Raw genomic sequence first — 25,376 nt, forward strand, 5'->3', positions numbered from 1 at the left:
TGGTGATGGGAGTAGACATTTAAATCTTAGGGGCTGAACTCCGCAAGGGACAGGGCAGCGGGCTTGGGCACTCAAAACCCAAGGCCACCCTGCTGAGCACCTTGGAGCCGTTATCCGGAGGATTAAAAATACTTTCCGGACAATCCTAAAATTTTCAAAAAGAGTAAAAGTTATGTCTAGAATGCATCTGCAACGATCTGCTTGCCAGTACAAGTGGTTTAATAGGTGAAACCAGACCCCCTTTAACCACCTCAGCTCCCCTAGCTTAAACACCCTTAATGACCAGACCACTTTTTACAATTCTGCACTACACTATTTTCACGGTTTATTTCTCGGTCATACAACTTACCACCCAAATGAATTTTACCTCCTTTTCTTCTCACTAATAGAGCTTTCATTTGGGGGTATTTCATTGCTGCTGACATTTTAACTTTTTTGTTATTAATCGAAATTGACCGAAATCTTTGCAAAAAAATGAAATTTTTCACTTTCAGTTGTAAAATTTTTCAATTAAAACTACATTTCTATATAAATTTTTCTCTAAATTTATTGTTCTACATGTCTTTGATAAAAAAAAATGCAATAAGTGTACATTTATTGGTTTGCGCAAAAGTTATAGCATTTACAAACTAGGGTACAAAAATGTGAATTTCCGCATTTTGAAGCAGCTCTGACTTTCTGAGCACCTGTCATGTTTCCTGAGGTTCTACAATACCCAGACAGTAAAAACACCCCACAAATGACCCCATTTCGGAAAGTAGACACCCTAAGGTATTCGCTGACGGGCATAGTGAGTTCATAGAAGTTTTTATTTTTTGTCACAAGTTAGCGGAAAATAATGATTTTTTATTTTTTTTTCCTTAGGCTAGTTTCACACTTGCGGCAGGACAGATCCGACATGCTGTTCACCATGTCGGATCCGTCCTGCGGCTATTTCGCCGTGCGCCCGGGCCGCCGCTCCGTCCCCATTGACTATAATGGGGACGGGGCGGAGCTCCGGCGCAGCACAGCGGTGCACGGCGAAAGCCGCCGGACTAAAAAAACCCGACATGCAGTAATTTTAGTCCAGCGGCCTTTCGCCGTGCTGCGCCGGAGCTCCGCCCCCATCCCCATTATAGTCATTGGGGACGGAGCGGCGGCACGGCGAAATAGCCGCAGGACGGATCCGACATTGTGTACAGCATGTCGGATCCGTCCTGCCGCAAGTGTAAAAGTACCCTTACAAAGTCTCATATTCCACCAACTGGTGACAAAAAATAAAAAAAAACTTCCATGAACTCACTATGCCCATCACGAAATACCTTGGGGTGTCTTCTTTCCAAAATGGGGTCACTTGTGGGGTATTTATACTGCCTTGGCATTTTAGGGGACCTAAAGCGTGAGAAGAAGTCTGGAATCCAAATGCCTAAAAAATGCCCTGTGAAATTCTAAAGGTGATCTTTAGAATTTGGGCCCCTTTGGGCACCTAGGCTGCAAAAAAGTGTCACACATGTGGTATCGCCGTACTCAGAAGAAATAGGGCAATGTGTTTTGGGGTGTATTTTTACATATACCCATGCTGGGTGCGAGAAATCTTTAAAAGTCAACTTTTCCCATTTTTTTAAACAAAGTTGTCATTTTAGAGAGATATTTCTCTCACCCAGCATGGGTATATGTAAAAAGACACCCCAAAACACATTGCCCAACTTCTCCTGAGTATGGCGATACCACATGTGTGACACTTTTTTGCAGACTAGGTGCGCAAAGGGGCCCAAATTCTAAGGAGCACCTTTAGGATTTCACAGGGCATTTTTTACGCATTTGGATTCCAAATTGCTTCTAACGCTTTAGGTCCCCTAAAATGCCAGGGCAGTATAAATACCCCACATGTGACCCCATTTTGGAAAGAAGACACCCCAAGGTATTCCGTGAGGGGCATGGCGAGTTCATAGAATAAATTTTTTTGGCACAAGTTAGCGGAAATAGATTTTTATTTTTTTTCTCACAAAGTCTCCCTTTCCGCTAACTTGTGACAAAAAGTTCAATCTTTCATGGACTCAATATACCCCTCAGCGAATACCTTGGGGTGTCTACTTTCCGAAATGGGGTCATTTGTGGGGTGTTTACACTTTCTGGCATTTTGGGGGGGCTAAATTGTGAGTAACCCTGTAAAGCCTAAAGGTACTCGTTGGACTTTTGGCCTTTTTACGCACCTAGGCTGCAAAAAAGTGTCACATGTGGTATCGCCGTACTCAGGAGAAGTAGGGCAATGTGTTTTGGGGTGTATTTTTACATATACCCATGCTGGGTGAGAGGAATAGCTCTGTAAATTGACAACTTTGTATTAAAAGTTGTCATTTACACCCCAAAACACATTGCCCTACTTCTCCCGAGTACGGCGATACCACATGTGACACTTTTTTGCAGCCTAGGTGCGCAAAGGGGCCCAAATTCCAATGAGAATCTTTACGATTTCACAGGGCATTTTTTACACATTTGTATTCCAAACTACTTCTCACGCTTTAGGTTCCCTAAAATGCCAGGGCAGTATAAATACTCCACAAGTGACCCCATTTTGGAAAGAAGACACCCCAAGGTATTCTGTGAGGGGCATGGCGAGTTCCTAGAATATATATATATATTTTTTTGGTGCTACTTTACAAAGCTGCCTGTGACCTCTGGTGGTCCCTTTTGCTTGGATCGACCAGCAGAGGACCAGGTATATTAGAGGCTGTAGATGTACTCGTTTACCTCAAATTCCTGTGTGCACGAGGTCACAGGAAATCTCGCCTCTCGCGAGAGGACGCGCTGGCGCGTACGGCAGTCCTGAGGTGGTTAAACCATGGGCAACACAGTGGTTCAGCACTGGTGCCTTGCAGCGCTGGGATCCTAAGTTCAGATCGGACCAAGGACAACATCTGCATGGAGTTTGTATTTTCTCCCTGTGTTTGCTCATGTTTCCCCGTTCACTCTGGTTTCCTCCCACACTCCAAAGACATACTGATAGGGAATTTAGACTGAGCCTCGCTGGAGACCGTGAATGATGACAATGTCTGTAAAGTACTATGGAAAATGTCAGTTCTATAACGGCAAGTACAATAAATAAAATTTTGTAACATTCAGGACAAAATGTTTGGGGGACTTACAGCTAGTAACAGTCGTAGGATAGTCAGACTTAGGCCTCATGCACACGACCGTTGTGTGCACCCGTGGCCGTTGTGCAGTTTTCCTTCGCGGACCCATTGACTTTCAATGGGTCCGTGGAAAAATCGGAAAATGCACCGTTTTGCAGCCGCATCCATGATCCGTGTTACCTGGCCGTGAAATAAATATGACCTGTCCTATTTTTTTCACGGGCAACGGTTCACGGACCCATTCAAGTCAATGGGTCTGTGAAAGAACACGGATGCACACAAGATTGGCATCCGTGGCCGTAGGTTACTTTTTATACAGACGGATCCGAAGATCCGTCTGCATAAAAGCTTTTTCATAGCCGAGTTTTCACTTCGTGAAAACTCAGAACCGACAGTATATTCTAACACAGAGGCGTTCCCATGGTGATGGGGACGCTTCAGGTTAGAATATACAAAAAGAACTGTGTACATGACTGCCCCCTGCTGCCTGGCAGGTGCTGCCAGGCAGCAGGGGGCAGACCCCCCCCCCCCCCCCTGTAGTTAACTCATTGGTGGCCAGTGCGGCCGGCCCCCCTCCCTCCCCTGTAGTTAACTCGTTGGTGGCCAGTGGCCCCCCCTCCCTCCTTTGTAGTTAACTCGTTGGTGGCCAGTGGGCCTTCTCCCCTCCCTCCCCCTCCTAATTAAAATCTCCCCCCTATCATTGGTGGCAGCGGAGTGTACCGATCGGAGTCCCAGTTTAATCGCTGGGGCTCTGGTCGGTAACCATGGCAACCAGGACGCTACTGCAGTCCTGGTTGCCATGGTTACTTAGCAATTTGTAGAACCATTATACTTACCTGCGAGCTGCGATGTCTGCATCCGGCCGGGAGCTCCTCCTACTGGTAAGTGACATGACCTGTCACTTACCAGTAGGAGGAGCTCCCGGCCGGATGCAGACATCGCAGGTAAGTATAATGGTTCTACAAATTGCTAAGTAACCATGGCAACCGAGACTGCAGTAGCGTCCTGGTTGCCATGGTTACCGACCGGAGCCCCAGCGATTAAACTGGGACTCCGATCGGTACACTCCGCTGCCACCAATGATAGGGGGGGAGATTTTAATTAGGAGGGGGAGGGAGGGGAGAAGGCCCACTGGCCACCAACGAGTTAACTACAGGGGGGGGGGGCCCAATGGCCACCAACGAGTTAACTACAGGGGAGGGAGGGGGGCCGGCCGCACTGGCCACCAATGTGTTAACTACAGGGGGGGGGGGGGGGGCTGCCCCCTGCTGCCTGGCAGCACCTGCCAGGCAGCAGGGGGCAGTCATGTACACAGTTATTTTAGTATATTCTAACCTGAAGCGTCCCCATTACCATGGGAACGCCTCTGTTAGAATATACTGTCGGATTTGAGTTTCACGATGTAACTCAAATCAAACGGTATATTCTAACAGAGGCGTTCCCATGGTGATGGGGACGCTTCAAGTTAAAATATACCATCGGATTGGAGAAAACTCCGATCCGATGGTATATTAACTCCTGACTTTACATTGAAAGTCAATGGGGGACGGATCCGTTTGAAATTGCACCATATTGTGTCAACGTCAAACGGATCCGTCCCCATTGACTTGCATTGTAATTCAGGACGGATCCGTTTGGCTCCGCACGGCCAGGCGGACACCAAAACGACTTTTCATGTCCGTGGATCCTCCAAAAATCAAGGATGAAAAAACGGTCACGGATGACGGAAAAACGGAACCCCGTTTTGCGGACCGCAAAAAAATACGGTCGTGTGCATGAGGCCTTACTGATACCGAACTACCAGTGAGACCAATTCTCATTTTTTATATTAGAGCTATAGTTACAACTTAAAGGGGCATTATGGTTTCAGCAAATCCAGGTTATGTCTTGTACAGTTTAAAGTTAGTTTTCCAATATTCCTTCTATATCAATTTGTCAAGGTATTCAAGAGCCCCGCTTCCAGGCATTCAATAAAAACCTTCACTGTTCACTTCAACTACCATGTCCTGGTCAAGTGATGGACAAATAGGTGCAGGTGGCTTGGTAGAGTGAAATTACAGGAGCAATTGGAGATCTTTAAATCTGTGAGGGACAGCTCAAGTAGACAATTTGGAAAATTGTGTTAACTATATATACACACACACACACACACAGTACAGACCAAAAGTTTGGACACACCTTCTCATTCAAAGAGTTTTCTTTATTTTCATGACTATGAAAATTGTAGATTCACACTGAAGGCATCAAAACTATGAATTAACACATGTGGAATTATATACATAACAAACAAGTGTGAAACAACTGAAAATATGTCATATTCTAGGTTCTTCAAAGTAGCCACCTTTTGATTTGATTACTGCTTTGCACACTCTTGGCATTCTCTTGATGAGCTTCAAGAAGTAGTCCCCTGAAATGGTTTTCACTTCACAGGTGTGCCCTGTCAGGTTTAATAAGTGGGATTTCTTGCCTTATAAATGGGGTTGGGACCATCAGTGGCGTTGAGGAGAAGTCAGGTGGATACACAGCTGATAATCCTACTGAATAGACTGTTAGAATTGGTATTATGGCAAGAAAAAAGCAGCTAAGTAAAGAAAAACGAGTGGCCATCATTACTTTAAGAAATGAAGGTCAGTCAGCCGAAAAATTGGGAAAACTTTGAAAGTAAAGGCTATTTGACCATGAAGGAGAGTGATAGGGTGCTGTGCCAGATGACCTGGCCTCCACAGTCACCGGACCTGAACCCAATCGAGATGGTTTGGGGTGAGCTGGACCGCAGAGTGAAGGAAAAAGGGCCAACAAGTGCTAAGCATCTATGGGAACTCCTTCAAGACTGTTGGAAGACCATTTCAGGGGACTACCTCTTGAAGCGCAACAAGAGAATGCCAAGAGTGTGCAAAGCAGTAATCAAAGCAAAAGGTGGCTACTTTGAAGAACCTAGAATATGACATATTTTCAGTTGTTTCACACTTGTTTGTTATGTATATAATTCCACGTGTTAATTCATAGTTTTGATGCCTTCATAGTCATGAAAATAAAGAAAAAAAAACTTTGAATGAGAAGGTGTGTCCAAACTTTTGGTCTGTACTGTGTATATATATGTGTATATATATATATATATATATATATATATATACTCACTGTTCTGAACCACAGTGATTGGCTGCAGTGGTCGTGTGCGGTATACAGGATGTCAATACTGCATTCAAAAACAAGAGTCGTGGTTGTAATGGTGGAGGATCAGAGGGGGTCTGGAAAGGCGAGTAACTTTTGTTAATACTTACCCATGACCTTTTTTCTTGATTGTCGATTGTTTTTAATTTTTAAACTCAAAACCCCACTGACCACATTTTATGACTAAATAATTAAGTGTGGCGGGCAAAATATCTCCATGAAACCCAGTCTGTTAATTATCAGTACAATTTAACCCGTTTCTGAAAAATGTACAATCCGTACTTTTTTTTTTTTTTTGAGTAAGCAGGACTGCAAATCAATTACCAGGTATCCCGGACAGTAAATGGAGAGAGTTTGGCACTTTGTTTTGGTCAGTCATGGAAGCCGAGCATTCAAAGTGTTACAAAAGACAATTTAGAGACCATTTCAGCGAGTATTTGAAACAGAATGTTCCTTGAGACTCTGGAAAGCAGAAACAATCAGATTGGGACAAGAGCTGCAGCAGCTGTATGTACTGCCTCCCATGACTTGATGCAGAAAGACTCCAGGCCTGTTTATCGCGGGAGGGGGACACCACGGGGAACAGATTTTTGCACATGTTGATTTTTTTTTCTTTTCTTCACAGCACTGCAAGGTTAGACCTGGAGGCTTTCCACACTGCCCAGTAATGGGGCAGACAGATTAAGTACAACGCACAGTATTATGCAAAGCGGCTCATTATAGGGGTTGTCCACGTTAACTAGAAATTTTTCCCATGTCACAGAAGGCTTTAAAAATAAAAAAAATGCTAATGTACTGACCTGTTTCTCCTATGGCAATGGTGTGGTCCTTCTCCTGTTCTTGTATACAAGGCTACAGCAGAGACGTAAAGGCATACTGCATGGAAGCGCTATCCTCAGAGGTGTGCAGCACTAGACTGCTGAGGACAGACACTGGCTGCAGTGGTAACATGCCATATACCTCTACGCCACCGCTGTATACAAACTGTGGGAGGAGGGCCAAACCAGCGGCGCAACAGGCAATTCTACTGTATAATGATTCATTTTAAAGGTAGGTGACAAAATGGTGGGAAAATTTCTAATTACGGCCTCATGGGTCCACATCAGTTTTACATTTTTCGCAGATCGGACACTGATCCATTAAATTCTACGTGTCTGTAAAGAGTGTGTGCAGCACATGAATTTCTGTAAACTATTTATAGTGTTCCACTATTGTCCATTTTGCAGACAATTGGCATCTCTATTCTGAAAAAGCAGCATGCACATGCCAGGTATCCATATTTTGTAGATCCGAGTTTACGGACATGTGTCTAGTAGCGGGTTATGAATAATGATTGCTGACATCACAGCTACAGGGCAGGGGCCATGAGAATAGGAAACCCATCCTCAAAGGCAAGGTGATTACAGGGCAGAGGCTTGCCATGCTACCGATGTAGACAGGTCATCAGGACAGGGAACCAACACAGTGGAAAATGTGACCACGACGGAGTGAAGGAAAACAGGACATTTCTGATAAACTTAAGTGATGACATGTTTTCTGTCAATTGATGCTGACAATTACAAAACTGGAGCCCTTTTAAGTGGGTTGGAGTAAGAAGCGCTAAATTTATTAAAGAGGACCAGTCATACATACACACACATCAGGCCTCTTACTAAATTTGGCACATCTTCAAATCTATGCCAGCTTATACCAGTTTCTACTAGTAAATTACAGTAGAAATGTCCGACTGGAAAGCCACAACCCTTTCCACTATGCCTCCCCCACTTTTTAAAAAAGCTGGAAGAATGGCATAAAATGGGCAAAGACACCAACTTCTCAAAAAAAAAAAAAAAAAAAAAAAGGGACAGTTGCGCTAAACTTTTGCACATTAGAAAAGTGGCACACACCCAATGAAATTCTAGATCTACACAGAAGAGAGCACAGACTATATGGACTGAAAGAAATAGAAGACAAATGCAACACTTAACAAGTCATCTGCTTTTCAGCTCCGGTGTATGAACCCCCAGTGAAGGACGCGGTGGGAACGAGGGATGCCATCTTGCTTCAATTAGGCATGTCAATTAAATAGGTCTTGTACTTTATATCTGAATAAACACTGTAAATTGGCTACCGAAACAGAGCACAAATAGAGGGCAAAATTGCTTCAAGGGAGATTAATTCAATTCACTGGAAAATGAAGACATCTCAGCAGGGATACATGAAGAGAGTCCAGTTACACTAAGTGGTGGTCTCCAGTCAGCTGCTTCACAAACCAGCCTATGCGCACAGACGAGCACTACTTTATGCAATAAAAGATAAAGTCTGGGGCTTTTATAGCCAAGTTACTTAGCAAGAGTTTAATATGCAGATCCGATCACCTGTCATTTCAGCCATTAAAATAAAGAAAAAAAAAGAAAAAATCTATACAGTTTTCAAAGTAATAGCAGCATTATTCTTACCGGGGATGGCAGGAAGGCTTCGTGGAATTTCTTGGGATTAATCCTCAGAGGACCCTAGAGATAAAGCAGATTGAAATTTAGGGGCATCTCCAAGACCATGGGGAAGATTTGTTAATATTAATCTAAGTTTAGATGGAACAGAACCAGTCAATACAGTCAGAACCTGTGGCGTACACAGTGTAATATATTCGGTGTACTTTTCTACACAGATGAGGCCTGATTCAGGAAAGCCGTTCCACTTACGTCTGCAAAAAAAAATGTCATTCCTTGTGGACACCTGTATATAGAGGGGTCTTTTGTGCGCAAATTTTAATGACTAGCGTCTGAATAGCGGATGCTGCTAGTTGCTCGACATGGACCGACAAAATGGACGTATGAATTAAAAGGACTTTACAAGACTTTAAAAGGGGTTGTCAGAATAGGTCATCAATATCAGATCAGCGGGGGTCCGACTCCTGGCACCCCCGCCGATCAGCCGTATGAGGAGACAGCGCACACGTGCAGTCTCCCTTCCTGTTCACCGCTGCTGTCTCTGGCAGTGAACAGGAAGAGAGATGGCACGTGCACACTGTCTCCTCATACGGCTGATTGGCAGGGGTGCCAGGTGTCAGACCCTGCCGATTTGATCTTGATGACCTATCCTGAGGATAGGTCATAAATAGTAAAAGCCCAGACAACCCCTTTAATATTGATGTCATAGCCTCTGGATAGGTCATCAGTATGTGTTCCGTGGGGATCCAACACCCGGGACCCCTGCCAATCAGCTCTGTTTAAGAAGGCACTGGCATTGGAGCCTTCTCCACACTTACCAAGCACAGCGCCGTACATTGTATAGCATCTGTGCTAGGTATCTCGCTCAGCCCCTTTTACTTCTATGGGACTGAGCTGTGCCTAGGCCACAGGCCTAGGGAAAGCTGAAAGGCTGCAGTGCTACTGCAAGCGCTGCGGCCTTCTCAAACAGCTGATCAGCAGGGTTCCCAAGTGTCAGACCCCCACCTATCAAATACTGATGACCTAACCTGAGGATAGTCCATCTGCAGTGTGATGTGCATGCATGATTCAGGCCTAAGGAATGCTTTATCTTAGGGGGCTGTTCACATCTTGTTTTTTCTGTACATCAAGTGAATACGTTTAGAAAAAATAAAATAAAAAATTAAATCAATTTTGGGGTCATCTGTCTTTTTTTAATGCATATATTTGACAGATATGTATACATTTTAATGCGTTAGTTTTTTTAACAAAAAAGTCTTTTGTGGAACCTTTAAAATAAAAATTTGAAGATTTAAAGGCATCATCTGAAAAAAACTGATATGTTTAACGAATGGAAAAGTATTGTTTTACGTTTCCATCCGACATTCACTGCAATGTTAAAAAAAATATATAATACATCGGTATATACACTGCTCAAAAAAATAAAGGGAACACAAAAATAACACATCCTAGATCTGAGTTAATTAAATATTCTTCTGAAATACTTTGTTCTTTACATAGTTGAATGTGCTGACAACAAAATCACACAAAATTAAAAAATGGAAATCAAATTTTTCAACCCATGGAGGTCTGGATTTGGAGTCACACTCAAAATTAAAGTGGAAAAACACACTACAGGCTGATCCAACTTTGATGTAATGCCCTTAAAACAAGTCAAAATGAGGCTCAGTAGTGTGTGTGACCTCCCTGTGCCTGTATGACCTCCCTACAATGCCTGTGCATGCTCCTGATGAGGTGGCGGACGGTCTCCTGAGGGATCTCCTCCCAGACCTGGACTAAAGCATCTGCCAACTCCTGGACAGTCTCTGGTGCAACGTGACGTTGATGGATAGAGCGAGACATGATGTCCCAGATGTGCTCAATTGGATTCAGGTCTGGGGAACGGGCGGGCCAGTCCATAGCATCAATGCCTTCGTCTTGCAGGAACTGCTGACACACTCCAGTCACATGAGGTCTAGCATTGTCTTGCATTAGGAGGAACCCAGTGCCAACCGCACCAGCATATGGTCTCACAAGGGGTCTGAGGATCTCATCTCGGAACCTAATGGCAGTCAGGCTACCTCTGGCGAGCACATGGAGGGCTGTGCGGCCCTCCAAAGAAATGCCACCCCACACCATTACTGACCCAATGCCAAATCGGTCATGCTGGAGGATGTTGCAGGCAGCAGAACGTTCTCTACGGCGTCTCCAGACTCTGTCACGTCTGTCACATGTGCTCAGTGTGAACCTGCTTTCATCTGTGAAGAGCACAGGGCGCCAGTGGCGAATTTGCCAATCTTGGTGTTCTCTGGCAAATGCCAAACGTCCTGCACGGTGTTGGGCTGTAAGCACAACCCCCACCTGTGGACGTCGGGCCCTCATATCACCCTCATGGAGTCTGTTTCTGACCGTTTGAGCAGACACATGCACATTTGTGGCCTGCTGGAGGTCATTTTTCAGGGCTCTGGCAGTGCTCCTCCTGTTCCTCCTTGCACAAAGGCGGAGGTAGCGGTCCTGCTGCTGGGTTGTTGCTCTCCTACGGCCTCCTCCACGTCTCCTGATGTACTGGCCTGTCTCCTGGTAGCGCCTCCATGCTCTGGACACTATGCTGACAGACAGCAAACCTTCTTGCCACAGCTCGCATTGATGTGCCATCCTGGATAAGCTGCACTACCTGAGCCACTTGTGTGGGTTGTAGACTCCGTCTCATGCTACCACTAGAGTGAAAGCACCGCCAGCATTCAAAAGTGACTAAAACATCAGCCAAGAAGCATAGTAACTGAGAAGTGGTCTGTGTTCACCACCTGCAGAACCACTCCTTTATTGGGGGTGTCTTGCTAATTGCCTATAATTTCCACCTGTTGTCAATCCCATTTGCACAACAGCATGTGAAATTGATTGTCACTCAGTGTTGCTTCCTAAGTGGACAGTTTGATTTCACAGAAGTGTGATTGACTTGGAGTTACATTGTGTTGTTTAACTGTTCCCTTTATTTTTTTGAGCAGTGTATATTTCCTTTACAGAAACTATGACAGTCAAAAGTAGGCCCTTTAGAACTGCGTTTGCCCAGTTGTAGTCTATGGGTACGTCAAGTAATATATTTCCATCTACTTGATGTACAGCCCCTTACTTACACAAATTCTTAGCTGGCTTAGTTTCCACCAACACTGTGCCTTAGAGTAGCACACACCAATAATAAATCTGCGTCACTTTACAATTTCTCTTTAGCTTCTTTAAAAACACTATCGGCACAAAACAGCCAGCCAAAGCTCTCTGGATCCATCACTGCCGGACGATACAGGGATGCCCGCCTGGCCCATTGACTATAATAGGGTCTAGGGGAGATCTGGGCGCTACTCGACAAATACACGCAACTCCTGCCGCAAGTGTTAGGCTACTTTCACATATGCATTTTGGTTTCAGGTTTTGAGATCCAGCAGAGGATCTCAAAACCTGACCAAAACTATTCCGTTTTGATTACACATCAGTATGCGTCCGTTCCGATAGGATGTGGTTGTGTGAAATAGAACAAACTGGATCAGTCACTAGATACATTGAAAGTCAATGGGTCTGATTATTAAGGATGAAGAAAAAAAAAAAAAAAAAACAATCACAGCATGCAAGAGATTTCTTTTATTTAGGCTGTTGCACTATGAGATCACTTAAAAAAAATAAAAAATTATAATATATAAAAATAATATTCAGGTGCAGAGTTCCCACCAGATCAAGCTCTATATTCCTAGAGTGGTTATTTTATCCTGGCTGTTTGACACATGTTTCACTTCAACCCATCTGCGGGTTCAGTGTTTCCAAGACAGCAAACAGAAGTTCGCCCAAGATTTGACAGACCACATGCCTGCAGCTGCTTGTTTGACTTGCTAGATTTGGTCTTTGAGCAGATTTGTGGGCTCAAGGCCACTAAAAATCAACATGTTGTAATGCAAGATACAGAGTACACCCAAAAGCCTTCCAAATACTTCAGATCCACACTAAACTGCAGGGATACCTTCCCCGGCCCACCTGTAGGATATTAGATTAAACTGGTTACATAACTTACTTATTATAGTATAAGTAGCACAACGGTTGTGACTTAATTAAAGGGGAAGTCCAGAGAGTAACATTTTTCCCAAAAGGCTTAGAACTGGTTAAAAAAAAAAAAAAAACCTTCAGGGGGACCATTTCCAGATGTGCTATTTTACTGATTCAACGAGTGATTGATAAAATTCATCCGGGTAAGCCGTAAACCCCGAGGTACATAAGCAAGCGACATCATTCTGCCTTTTTAGGCAACTTGGGTCTATCTAATTTAAGAATACCTTATCTAGGTGCTCAATTTTTTCACATTCTCACATCACCACCTGGAACAACAGTCCCCACCACTACATGGGTGTAACCTGAAATTCTATGGGCACATCCTACCCCGATAAGGTTCCCATATCTGGACAAACATTAGGCTCCATCATCAGCAGTAAGGTTGTGGCACAATCCCTACGCCTCTGGGTGGATAAGACATCAGTTTGTTTAATAACGGACATCTTTCCGTGGGTCAATACCTGGCAGCTTTGGACTAGTGGATACGTCACCAACTTACTACATTCTTCAATTGCCCATGTCAAATGTTTAAAAGAAATCTTAAAAAAGGTATTGTTTATTCGCCTCTGCTTGTTCCCCTCTATCGCACCCCTCTTTCCCTAGTATAATATAAGTGTCAGTTGGGTAGCGCATTAACCGAATAACTAGCTTGTTTTTGCTTTTTTGTTCCTCCAAACTGAAATAGTAGAAGTTTATAATAAAAAAAACCTAGTTAAAGAATACTCCTCTCAGTGATCTGCTGCTGCTCTCGTTCTAAGGCATCCAGAGGAACTAGCTGGTCCCTCAACACAATAAATGACTGGCTGAGTGGCGATTCCCTATGTGCGGCAAGGTACTTGGATAATAGACCAGCAGGAAGAGTCAGAATGGTAGGTACTGACAGCATCAGGATTAAGCTGTCTACAGCGTAAATAGGTTTAAACGCCAACACAAGAATCCAGATCGCGTACACTGAACTTCATCAGAAACTTGCTCTTAACATGCAAGATTCATTTCCATCTCTGGATTTTATCTTGCAACCAATTAACACACTTAAAATTTATATATCTGAGAGCAGATGGGTCCAATATCCTTACCGACCAAAAACCTATTTACCATGTTGCTCATTTCACGCTGTGATCTCATATTTGGAATGAACTGTATTTCCCATCTGCAATGAACAGATGTTTTCGTGCAGAGGGACGGGGTGGTGTTGAGTGGAGGTCTGTCCAGTGAGGACTAGGGGTCGTCATGTCAAATAGCTGGATTCACTTACTATACAAACTTAGGGCTAAATTAAACAGCTACTGCACAGCTTTACCTTGTTTCAACAGTTACAATACCATGAGGGAAGGCAGCAGTACAGAGAACTACATCCAAGGTGTGGACAGCGCAGCAATGCTGCTATCTGGCAGAGCTGCAAACCGTTTTAAGGAAATAAAAGAGACCATTATAAAATATTAGCACAAAAAAAAAAAAAAAAAAATATATAAATTTTGGACCAGCAGCCACTACAAATTTATCTTCATGCACACCAGTTTTCTGGCGCAAATGAAGCCAGAAATCTACGGCAGCTCTAAGCCGTTGTGGATTTCTGTTTAGGCACAAAAACTGCTCCAGGAATGCACCCAATTTATGTCGAGGCATGCACCTGAACATGAATTAGAAACATCGTCCACCAGCGCAGGGGGTCATCAAGACCAGCGCAGAATGCACCAGTCTTGATAAATCTACCGCCCATGTATTTCAAAACCATTTTAGGCCTGTGTGCTGGGGACAATTTTCACACTTGACAAACAAATAAAACCCACTAACAGCAGACGCACGCGTGAGGGGAACGCAATACCCGCACTGAATCCGGACCCATTCACTTCAATGGGGCTGTGCAGATGAGCGACGATTTTCACGCATCACTTGCGTTGCGTGAAAATTGCAGCATGTTCTATATTCTGCGTTTTTCACGCAACGCAGGCCCCATATAAATGAATGTGGCTGCGTGATAAATCACAAGAAAGTGCGGATGCGGTGCGATTTTCACACATGGTTGCTAGGCGATTATAGGGATGAAAGCAACCCCGGAGCCCATTAAAATGTATTTATTTTATTATTTTCCTTTATAACATGGTTATAAAGGAAAATAGCATTCTTAATACAGAATGCTTAGTAAAATGTGGATTGAGGGGTTAAAAAATTAAAATTAACTCACCTCATCCAATTGATCGTGCAGCTGGCATAGTCTTCTTACTTCTTTCAGGACCTGCAAAAGGACCTTTGAATACATCAGCGCAGGTCCTGAAGATAGAAGATTTTTATCTTCATTCTTCAGGACCTGCGCTGACGTAATCAAAGGTCCTTTTGCAGGTCCTGAAAGAAGTAAGAAGACTATGCCAGCTGCACGATCAATTGGATGAGGCGAGTTAAATTTTTCTTTTTTAACCCCCTCAATACACATTTTACTAGGCATTCTGTATTAAGAATGCTATTATTTTCCTTTATAACTATGTTGTTATAAGGGAAAATAATAAAATGTATAGAACACCTAACCCAAACTTGAACTTTAGTGGAGAAGTCCGGGTCTGGATACCACATTCAGTTTTTTCTCACACGCAAACGCATTGCACTCGCGCGAGAAAAAAAAAAACTGAACATCGGAACGCAATCGCAGTAAAAACTGACTGCAATTGCGTGCCTACTCGCGCGGTTTTCCTGCAATGCACACGCAACGCATCCAGAGCAAATCCGGGGTGCCCGTGTGAAAGCGGTCTTAGACTTAAGACTATTGTTTGCCTTTTAATTCCCATAAAACTTAACTTAGTATACCTTTAACAACTTTTTCCTGACCATTAAACTAAACGTTAAAACTATCAGTTGTGGCGCCTATTTTTTATTATTGTGTCATCTTACTGGCTTAGTATCGCAATACTATTATAGTGTGGTAGGGGGCTAGCAGCCGTGCGTTGGCTCCAAGCCCCCTTCTATCTCCAATTGTGCCTAACTACTAGATATCACACTACTTTGTTTGACCCGGTGTCTTCAGGGGATTGGGCTAGGTTAGCTGGCGAAACATGTCGGGGGGAAGTGATTGAGGGTTGATTTCTAGGACAGGAGTGAAGCCTAAGTGTCAAACAAAGTAGTGTGATATCTGGTAGTTAGGCAGCCCCCTACTACACTATAATAGTACTGTGATACTAAGCCAGTAAGATGAGAATAATAAAAATAAAAAAAATAGGCGACAACTGATAGTTTTAACGTTTAGTTTAATGGTCAGGAAAAAGTTGTTAAAACTATAGTGAAAGTTAACACATTCCAGCCAATCAGCATTCTCAGTGAGAGGGAGAGTGCTGCTGATTCAATAGGGAAAGCGTTAGCTAGGGCAGTGTTCTGTGTCCACAGACTCATCTGCTGTAAGGACAGCGTCCTGACAGCACCCCAAAAAGCCCTTTTCAGGGCTGGTACATCAGTCTGCTTTTTTTTTATTTTTAGATATAAAAGGCCAATTGAAAACATGATCTTTAGCCAAAAATGAGTAAAATGCAATCAAACAAAAATTGCCTTCAAAAGGTGTACATAGCCTTTAAAGGGGTTGTCAGTTAATTTTTTGTTCTATGTTCCTAACTAGGCAAATGTAACAGCTTTCCAATTAACTCACTTTATCTCCAGTGGCTGGTTTCTCAGATTTCACTGAGGGTCACATGACCTGTGATGTCAGCTTCTCTCCCTGCTCTGATAAAGTTTGTTTACAAGCCTGTAAAGGAGACTTCACTGTGCTGGCCACGCCCCCTTCAATACAGTCTGATCTCATATGATTAACCCCTTCAGCTGCAAAGACTCTGTAGCTGCAGCAGTGACAATTCTGGGCACAGGAGCTGATAGACTAGAGAGAGCATTGCACAAGGTAGGGGGAAGATACTGTGTGTATTAGCAGTGTCATTATACAGGTGGGACTTGTAGTCCTACACATACACCATGCTGCTGATTCTCCCTGCAAGGCAGACATGTCACTCAGGGCAGCTCTTGTAGCCACTCCCTTAGCAGAGCAGGGGGAGGTGCAGAGATTGTTTTTATTGCATGTAAACAAAGGGCAATAAAAGAACCAGGGAAATCAGGAAAGATATATTTTTTTTGCATAAAACTTGCTTAGCTTAGTTATATATTGCTGCCCATCAGATTTTCAGTGCTATATTATTTTTTTTTTCATAACTCAGACAACCCCTTTAAGGTCAGTTTGAGAGGACTATGCAGGAATCTAACCATCAATCAAGAAAAAGAGCAGGAGGGACAAAGATGCACACATCCACGATTGGCCCCCTACTCCTCCAAACTGGCCAAGGTGAGAGTTGCTGGAGGATGGTGTAGTGCTGAAGTCAATCAGAAAGAATTACTCTTTTTTTGTGACAAAAGCTACAGTAATTTGCATAGCTTTAGGAAAAATATTTGCGTTTCTGATAAAAAATAAAAACATGTTAAGAAAGGTTTTTGATTAAGCCGATATTAGACATACTAATCTGAATATATTTTTTTCCAGAAACCAAGAGGAGGGTTATCTAGTCTCATATATTAACTATTCTCCATAATATAAATCCTTTCAGAAAGAAGGCTGTTGCACTTTTTTTTTCCACATGCAGAGGTCTCTTTATTTGCCCAAAATGAATATCAAAATATTTGGGTTTGTTAGAATTAACCCTTAGGATACCGAAGGTTTTTTTCATTTTTGCATTTTCATTTCTCTTCCCTTGAGACATAAAACTTTTATTTTTCCGTTCACATAGCTGTATGAGGGTTTCCTTTGATATGGCATACAATGTAGTGGGAAGCGAGAAAACAAATCCTCCACCATTTGACAGGTTTTGTACCCATGGCATTCCCTTTGCGGCAAAACTGACCTGTGACATTCATTCTCTGGGTCAGTCCAATTACAACGATACCACATATGTATATATTTTTTTTTTTTTATGTCTAAATAGTTAAAAAATGTAATTTCAACTTGGAAAAAAAATTTTTTACATCACCATATTCTGACCCCCGTAACTTTTTTTTTTTTTTTTTTTTTTTTTTTTTTATAGTTCTACCTACTCAGCTGGGGGCTCATTTTTTGCCGGACAATCTGTAGTTTTTATTGTCTTTTAGACCCATGATTTGTACAGAATTGCTCACTTCTTATGTTGGCCTGCCACCTGCTGGCCAAAATAAGAATTGAAGCTTCAATACCCTGGGTCTCTTCAGAAAGACCCCGGTAAGTGAAACCACTTACCGGCATGCTCATTTGCCGCAGAGGATGCCAGTAAGAGCGAGTTCCAAGGTTTTTCACCCTTTAGATGCCGTGATCTCACTTGATAATGGCATCTACATGCTTTAAATGACTGATCGGCATTATTGCCGGTCATGGTTATTAGCCGCAGGTCTCTACTGTTTGAAACAGCGGAGACCCGCCGGACATGACGCCCGCTGCACACACGAGCGAACGCCATGTTTGCACTTCACTTCAGGGCCGTACATGTACGACACTGGTAGCGAACTGGTCAAGGATGAGCAAATGCATTCTACCATTGTGGCATTCATCCAAAGTTCCCCCAAAAATTTGGATTTTAATAGACCCTAATTTTGGGGTTTCATTTCAGATAAACCAGTGCGAGATCTCCAATGTAGTATTCAACTCAAAGTGAGATAAGAAAATTAGAATATACCGCTCAGGATTACACTTCTCTTATTTGGCGTGCAAACTAGCTATCCTTCCAAAAGAACAGAATGTCTCAAGAGAAAATTGCATTGCTTAGCTAACTGACCATGGGGAATACACTTTGCAGTGCTCTTTATCAATAGGGAGATCAAAACATATTTAGTTTACCAGTAAATTGTTTTCCAGGACTCCGGAATGACAGCACCCATGGAGGATGTCCAATTTGACAGGAGAGAGAGACTAAAAGGCCCCTCCCCACCCTCTCCAGTGTTCTTACAACTTACTACACCAGATATGATCCAACTAATTTATTTTGAGCATCAATATTATATTCACATTGTATACAAGTCAGATCAATGCCATTTCAAAAAAAAGAACAAGGGGGGGTTAATACTGGGTGCTGTCATTCGGGACTCCTGGAAAACCATTTAACGGTGAACTAAATAGGTTTCCAGGACATCCTCCATGACAGCACCCATGGAGAACTAACAACTTAGACCGAAATCTTTAGGGGGGGGGGGGGGGGGGGGGGGAAGGTGGACCACTGCCTGTTGGACCTTTCGGCCAAAAGCCAAGTCCTGGTTGGCCATTGTGTCTAGTCTATAGTGCTTGACAAAGGTTGAGGAAGTAGACCAGGTTGCGGCTCTGCAGATCTGATCAATCGATGCCCCTGCCTTTTCTGCCCATGTTTTAGCCATGGCTCTGGTCAAATGAGCTCTTAAAAGATATGGGGCATAATAAGTTCTGTAGATTATAGGATTCTTTGATGGTTTCCTTGATGCACCGGGCAAGTGAAGACTTTGAAGCTTTGCATCCTTTATTTTTATTTTTTCCCCCCGAATTGGATGAATAGATTTGCTGATTTTCTCCACGGTTTTGACCGTTCAAGGTAGGCGAGGACTGTTCTCCTCACGTCCAAGCAGTGGAACCGTTCCTCCCGTAGATTTTTGGGGGCGGTACAAAATGAAGGAAGTATTATCTCCTGTTCTCTGTGAAAGCTTGAGACAACTTTAGGTAAAAAGGACTGATCCATTTTTAAAATTATTCTATCGTCTAGGATTTTTAGAAAGGGCTCAGTAATCGACAGGGCCAGTATCTCACCTATTCTACGGGCTGTAGTGATTGCTAGCAGGAATACAGTTTTGAAGGACTTAGATATCTGGTCAATGGGTTCAAAGGGAGAGCTACACAGGCTATTTAGAACCACATTTAAATCTCACGGGGGACCGTCTGTCTCAGGGTGGGCCGCATTCTGGAAACTGCCTTGATGAATCTTTTGATCCACCTATGGTCAGCTTAGGGAATGTCTAAATAACTTAAAGCTGAAATCTGAACTTTGAGCGTGCTGGGTTTTGAACCTAGATCAAACCCTTTCTGGAGGAAATCTAGTATGTAACCTACAGATGGCGTTTCCGTTCCTGGGTGAGTCTGGGATAACCAGGATGAAAAACTTTTCCATATTTTAGCATACATGGCAGAGGTTACGGGTTTACGACACGGTTGCAGAGTAGAAATTACCTTATCCGACAGACCATTCTTTCTAAGGGTCTGCCTCTCAGGAACCAGGCAGTCAATCTCAGTTTGTTGAGATTTGGATGTTCCAGCGGCCCCTTTAAAAACAGGTCTTTTCTGTATGGAAGGGGAAACTGATCTCTGATCAACATTTCTCTTAAGATAGGGTACCATGCCCTCTTGGGCCAGTCTGGTGCTATTAGGATTAGAGTCGTAGAGCTGGATCTAATCTTTTTCAAGATTGTCGGGATCAGGAGCAATGGGGGGAAAGGCGTATGCAAGGTGCATATCCCACTCCTGAGCTAGGGCATCCACTGCCACAGGATTTCCACTGGGGCTTAGAGAAAAGAAACCGTCCTGCTGTGAATTTTCTTTTGATGCGAAGAGATCTATCTCTGGCCCCATTTCAGACAGATCTGTTGGAACACTTGTTTGTTCAGACTCCATTCTCCTGAGTAGATTCTGCGACAGCTTAGGAAGTCTGCCCTGGAGTTTTGGGATCCTTTCAGGTGAGTTGCTGAAATGGACCAGACTTTCTGCTCCGCTCATCTGAATCTGCGATGAGCAGGAAGTCGTCCAGGTAGGGTACAATTTTAATTTTACTCTGACGAAGATAGGCCATGATTTCCAACATCACCTTTGTAAATAGACGGGGAGCGGATGAAATCCCGAACGGAAAGCACTGGAATTTGTAGTGGAGAATCTTCCCGTTGCTTTTGATTGCGAACCTTAGGTACTGTTGATGTTGCTGATGTATGGGGATGTGATAATACACATCATTGAGATATAATTGCAAAGAAGAGCCCCTGGGTTGATTAATGGAGTTGTGGACCTTACCGATTCCATTTTGAATCTGTAATAAGTCACCCACTTGTTTAGAAATTTCAAATTGATTATGGTCCTCACTGACCCATCTGTCTGTCTTTTTTTTTTTTTTTTTTTTTTACAAAGAACAGTCTTGAGTAATGACCCCTGAACTGTTGAGAGGGAGGGACATGTGTAATAGCTCCTAGGTCTAGTAATTTTTGCACGTCTGACCGAAGCTGATGTTGAAGGTGAGGAGACTCGAAGTGTGTTAACTGTAAGGTCTGGGGAGGAGGACTTCGAAACTCTATCCTGAAGCCGTCTGATAGAATCTAGGATCCACTGATTCTGGGTAATCCATTTCCAGTTTTGCCAAAAATGTTGCAGTCCGTCCCCGTCCCCTGGCGTCATCGCTTCCCTGTGTTAGTATTGAGGTTGAAGAGGAACCCCTTTTCTTTCCCCCCTTTGTGATTGCTCCATCTACCTGATTTCCCTTTACCTCTATAAGACCTGGTCTGACTTTGACTAGAGGCATTACAAAAGGGCTGCGATTTCTTTGTCTTTTCCTCAGGGAACCCTTTTTTATTATCTGCCGCATTCTGTAAGATGGAGTCGAGGACTGGGCCGAACACAAAGAAACCTGTGACTGGTATAGCACAGAGTATTTTTAGACGCTATATCTCCAGACCAAGATTTTAGCCAGGGGGCACGTCTGGCGGTGTTTGTCTGAGACTGTTTTGGCTGCAAATCTAATTGATTCCGCTGAGGCGTCTGCTAGAAATCCTGAAGCCATTTTTAATAGGGGAAGTGACTCCAGGATGGCCTCTCTGGAGGTCTTAGCCTCTGAGATGGTCTTCCAGCTGATTGATCCATAGTACTAAGGCTCTAGAAACGGAGGTGGCTGCAATATTTGTATTTATTGTAGCCCCTGCTGACTCCCAGGACCTCTTCAGTAAGCAGTCCATTTTCCAATCCATGGGATCCCTCAGCTGTGACTAATCCTCAAACGGAATTGAGGTCTTTTTCACCACTTTTGCCACCTGGATATCCACTTTTGGGATCTCGCTCCAAAGTTTATTGACCGTAGGATCAAACAGCAGTCTGCTTTTAAATTCACTGGGCATATAGAGCTTCTTTTCTCCCTCAGCCCACTCCTCTGTAATGACGTCTTTTAGGTTTTTATTCACCGGGAAAACCTTCCTTTTCTTAACCTTCAGGCCGCCAAACATCTAGTCTTCGACCGAGTGTGCCTGTTCTTCCTCCTCAATAGCCATGGTTTGTCTTATAGCGGTGAGGAGGGGGTCTAAATCCTCGGATGAAAATAAAAATCTTCTGTTCCTCCAGAGAATAGAAAGCTGAGACTTCATCTTCCATCTCGTCCGAGCAGTATAAGCCTTCCTCTTCAGAGTCAGTCTTGCAGAATTCTGGGTCGTTTGGAGAGAGGGGAAAATGGCACCGGATCTGGGGTCTGGCCAGAACTTGCCGCCTGCACCTCCTCCCTCACAATAGCTCTCAATTCAGAAAGTAGAGACGACCGCTCCTCTAAGAATTTTTGATGAGCATTCTGGGCATAAGGATATTTTTTATGAATCCAGAAGCTTTGTCTGGCAGGTTGCACACTTTTTCCCCCTTTTTCAGGTCTCCATGAGACTTGTGCCCTGACTCCTTTCCAGTCTAAAGGGAAACGGAGAACAGACTTACATTTAGTGTCAAAGTGCCACAAAGATCCCCATTTAGCAAGAAAGGGAATCTACTTACAGCGACCTGGACGGGAGAGTCTGAACAAGCCTCCTGCTTGGTAGACGCCTGGACCTCCATGATGCAACCTCCACAGGTTGTCATCAGGGACTTAAATAGGTTTCCCTCTTTTTTTTTATTCTTTTTTCTCCTTCTTACCTATTCACCCGTCGCTGCGTTGCTCCGCCTCCTCTTCACGGGGGGACTCATTCCTAGGAAGGTCGACCCCCCAAACATGCGAGACCTAGTTGTTCCTGAAGTCTCCAGCATGCGATGCGCGCCGCCATTTTGCTTCCGGTGACGCATCCGAACTTCCGGTCACGTGAGCGCATCGGCAATACCAGCCTAGCGTGTGCAGGGGAGCGCAGGAGCCGCTGCTGAGCCCAGAGCTCCCGGAAGGAGAAGCAGCATCGGCGTCCCCGAACCCACACGGCCATTAGCATGTAGCAGGTACGGGGACAAACCAGGGGACCACTCCCAGAGGGGTACTGGTTATGGGGGCTGCACGAGTCTGAAGAGGAGAGGCAGGAGAAAACCCCCCCCACCCGACCACACTTGCCCCTTCACCTAACCTGTCCCTATCGTCGGGACGTCTCTCCCCCTATCGCCGTAGGGACAGGAAGAACACTGGAGAGAGGGGGTGGGGAGGGGCTTTTTAATCTCTCTCTTCCTGTCCCAACAGTGACCAATAGGACATCCTCCATGGGTGCTGTCATGGAGGACGTCATGGAAAATAAAGATTAGAATTGTACAAATTAAAATATCTTAAATTCGGCATTCTTCCAAAAAAATAAAATAAAAAGTGTACTTGTCTTATCTCATGCCAGGTGAATTAAGATATTCAAACCTGCATATACTCTTCAGAGAAACCAAGAACAGTGTCGCCAAGCATATATAATACTCATCATGCATATTTTTTGTTCACCTCAATGATAGACTACCCCAAAGAGTACCCCATTGCCAAGGCCATTCTTGACATTCTGGTTCTTTGGTCTTTTTGGAAGGAGAGCTAGTCTGCATGTCTCATTCAGAGTGTAATCCTGGGTGGGATATTTTAGTTTTCTAGCTGTTTTGGATGAAGAATTGAATTGTACATCTCACTTTCAATCTATTATGTGAGGGGGTGGGGGATGTCTCTTCTTCTAGACTATTTGCTGAGGCTTTTAGAGGAAAAAAAAAAAGTCTTAGGCCTCATGCACATGACCGTGGTGCGTTTTTGAGGTCTGCAAATTGCGAAACACGTATGGCGTCCGTGCGCGTTCCGCAATTTGCAGAACAGCACGGACAGCCTTTAGTATAAATGCCTATTCTTGTCCGCAAAGCACGGACAAGAATAGGACAGGTTATATTTTTTTTTGCGAAACAACGGATGCGGACAGCACACGGAGTGCTCTCCGCATCTTTTGCGGCCCCGATAAAGTGAATGGGTCCGCATCCGAACCGTCAAAACGGCGGCTCGGATGCGGACGAAAAAAACGGCTGTGTGCATGAGGCCTTACAGATGTAGCAGGGTTAACACGCAAACTCTTAACTCAAATGTCTTAACTCATCGCGTTATCTTGAAACAAAAGCCATTGAAAGCAATTGAAGGAGTTAACTTAATGCATTTATTTTAGATAACACGTCTCAAAATATGTGTGTTAACTCTACTATATCAGTAGGAGCAGGGCCGTCTTTAACAAGGGGCAAAAGGGGCAGCTGCCCCGGGCCCAGTTGCTCCTGGGGGGCCCAAGGCAGCTGCCTCTTGAGCCCTGCTAGCCACTGCCCCGGGTGTCAGGCTGTCAGCTACACAGGAGCATGCCATGCGGCCCTCCAGGCAGCGTACTGTGAGAGCTGTGATTCTCTAGGACCTTAGATGACATCATCACCATGTGACCAGTAACCTACCAATATTACCCCCTTCACGCAACATCACGTACATGTACGTGGGGGAATGTGGTGCCTCACCGCATTCCCACGTGCATGTACGTGATCGGCTTTCACTGTCAGCGCAGGGAGCGAAGCGCTGAAGCTCCAGTGAAGCCGGCGTGCTGGGGTTGCTAGGCAACCAGAGAAGCCGGCAGGAGCTGTATTGTAGCTCTGACCCGCCCACGATCGCTGTGATTGGTCCATTACTGCAGAGGGACCAATCACAGCGCATCGGGGCAGGTAAGGGGGGGTTAGGGAAGGACTATGTGCTTCTCCTTCTCTGATCGCCCCAATTCCTGTCAGGGAAGCGATCAGAGAAGGAGATAGTGTGAAAATCTTCCCGACCCATGATGAGTATACTCGTCATGGCGCACTGCTACTTAGCGCGCCATGATGAGTATAAACGTCATGGCATAAACTGTCACCATGTCTGCAGACATGGTGACAGCGCTGAGATCCCGGCTGTCACACACAGCCGGGCACCTTAGGTCAATGCCGAGGGGGGTCCTGTGACCCCCCCATGTCGGCGATCGCTGCAAACCGCAGGTCAATTCAGACCTGCGGTTTGTAGCGCTTTCTGCGGTTTCTGATCGCCGCGGTCCCTGACCGCGGGGATCAGAAACTTTACTATGCCCAAAATATATATGTTTCGCCCCCCCCTGCACCCCTGAATAATATTATGGGGGCGGGTGGTGCAGGGGGGGGTGTCGCAGGCGGTGGGGAGGTGCGGTAAGCTGCGGGAGGCGGGCGGTGCGGCAGGCGGGATCGCGATCCCCCGCCCGCCTCCCTTTCAATGATCGTTGGTGGTAAGTGGGTATACCAGGGGGTCAGCACATTGCTGGCACCCTGGTATAAACGGCTGACATCTGCGATGCGATGTCAGCCGTTTAACCCTTTCCATACAGCGGTCCGTACGGACCGCTGTATGGAAAGGGTTAACAGCGCAGGGAGCTCCCTCCCTCTCCCATCGGGGGG

General features: G+C 44.5%; 1 protein-coding gene across 2 annotated transcripts in view; it reads right to left on the bottom strand.

Annotated features, from left to right (window-relative positions):
- The window catches only part of DIS3L2 (DIS3 like 3'-5' exoribonuclease 2), a 349,324-nt gene that overhangs the window by 287,589 nt on the left and 36,359 nt on the right, over window positions 1-25,376 (bottom strand). For both annotated transcript variants that reach the window (XM_040428436.1, XM_040428435.1), the window contains one exon: window positions 8,723-8,776. In XM_040428436.1, coding sequence (XP_040284370.1) covers window positions 8,723-8,776 — 54 coding nt within the window. The remainder of the gene's footprint in view (window positions 1-8,722; window positions 8,777-25,376) is intronic.

The sequence above is a fragment of the Bufo bufo genome, chromosome 4, assembly GCF_905171765.1.
Source record: "Bufo bufo chromosome 4, aBufBuf1.1, whole genome shotgun sequence".
NCBI classification, from domain to species: domain Eukaryota; kingdom Metazoa; phylum Chordata; class Amphibia; order Anura; family Bufonidae; genus Bufo; species Bufo bufo.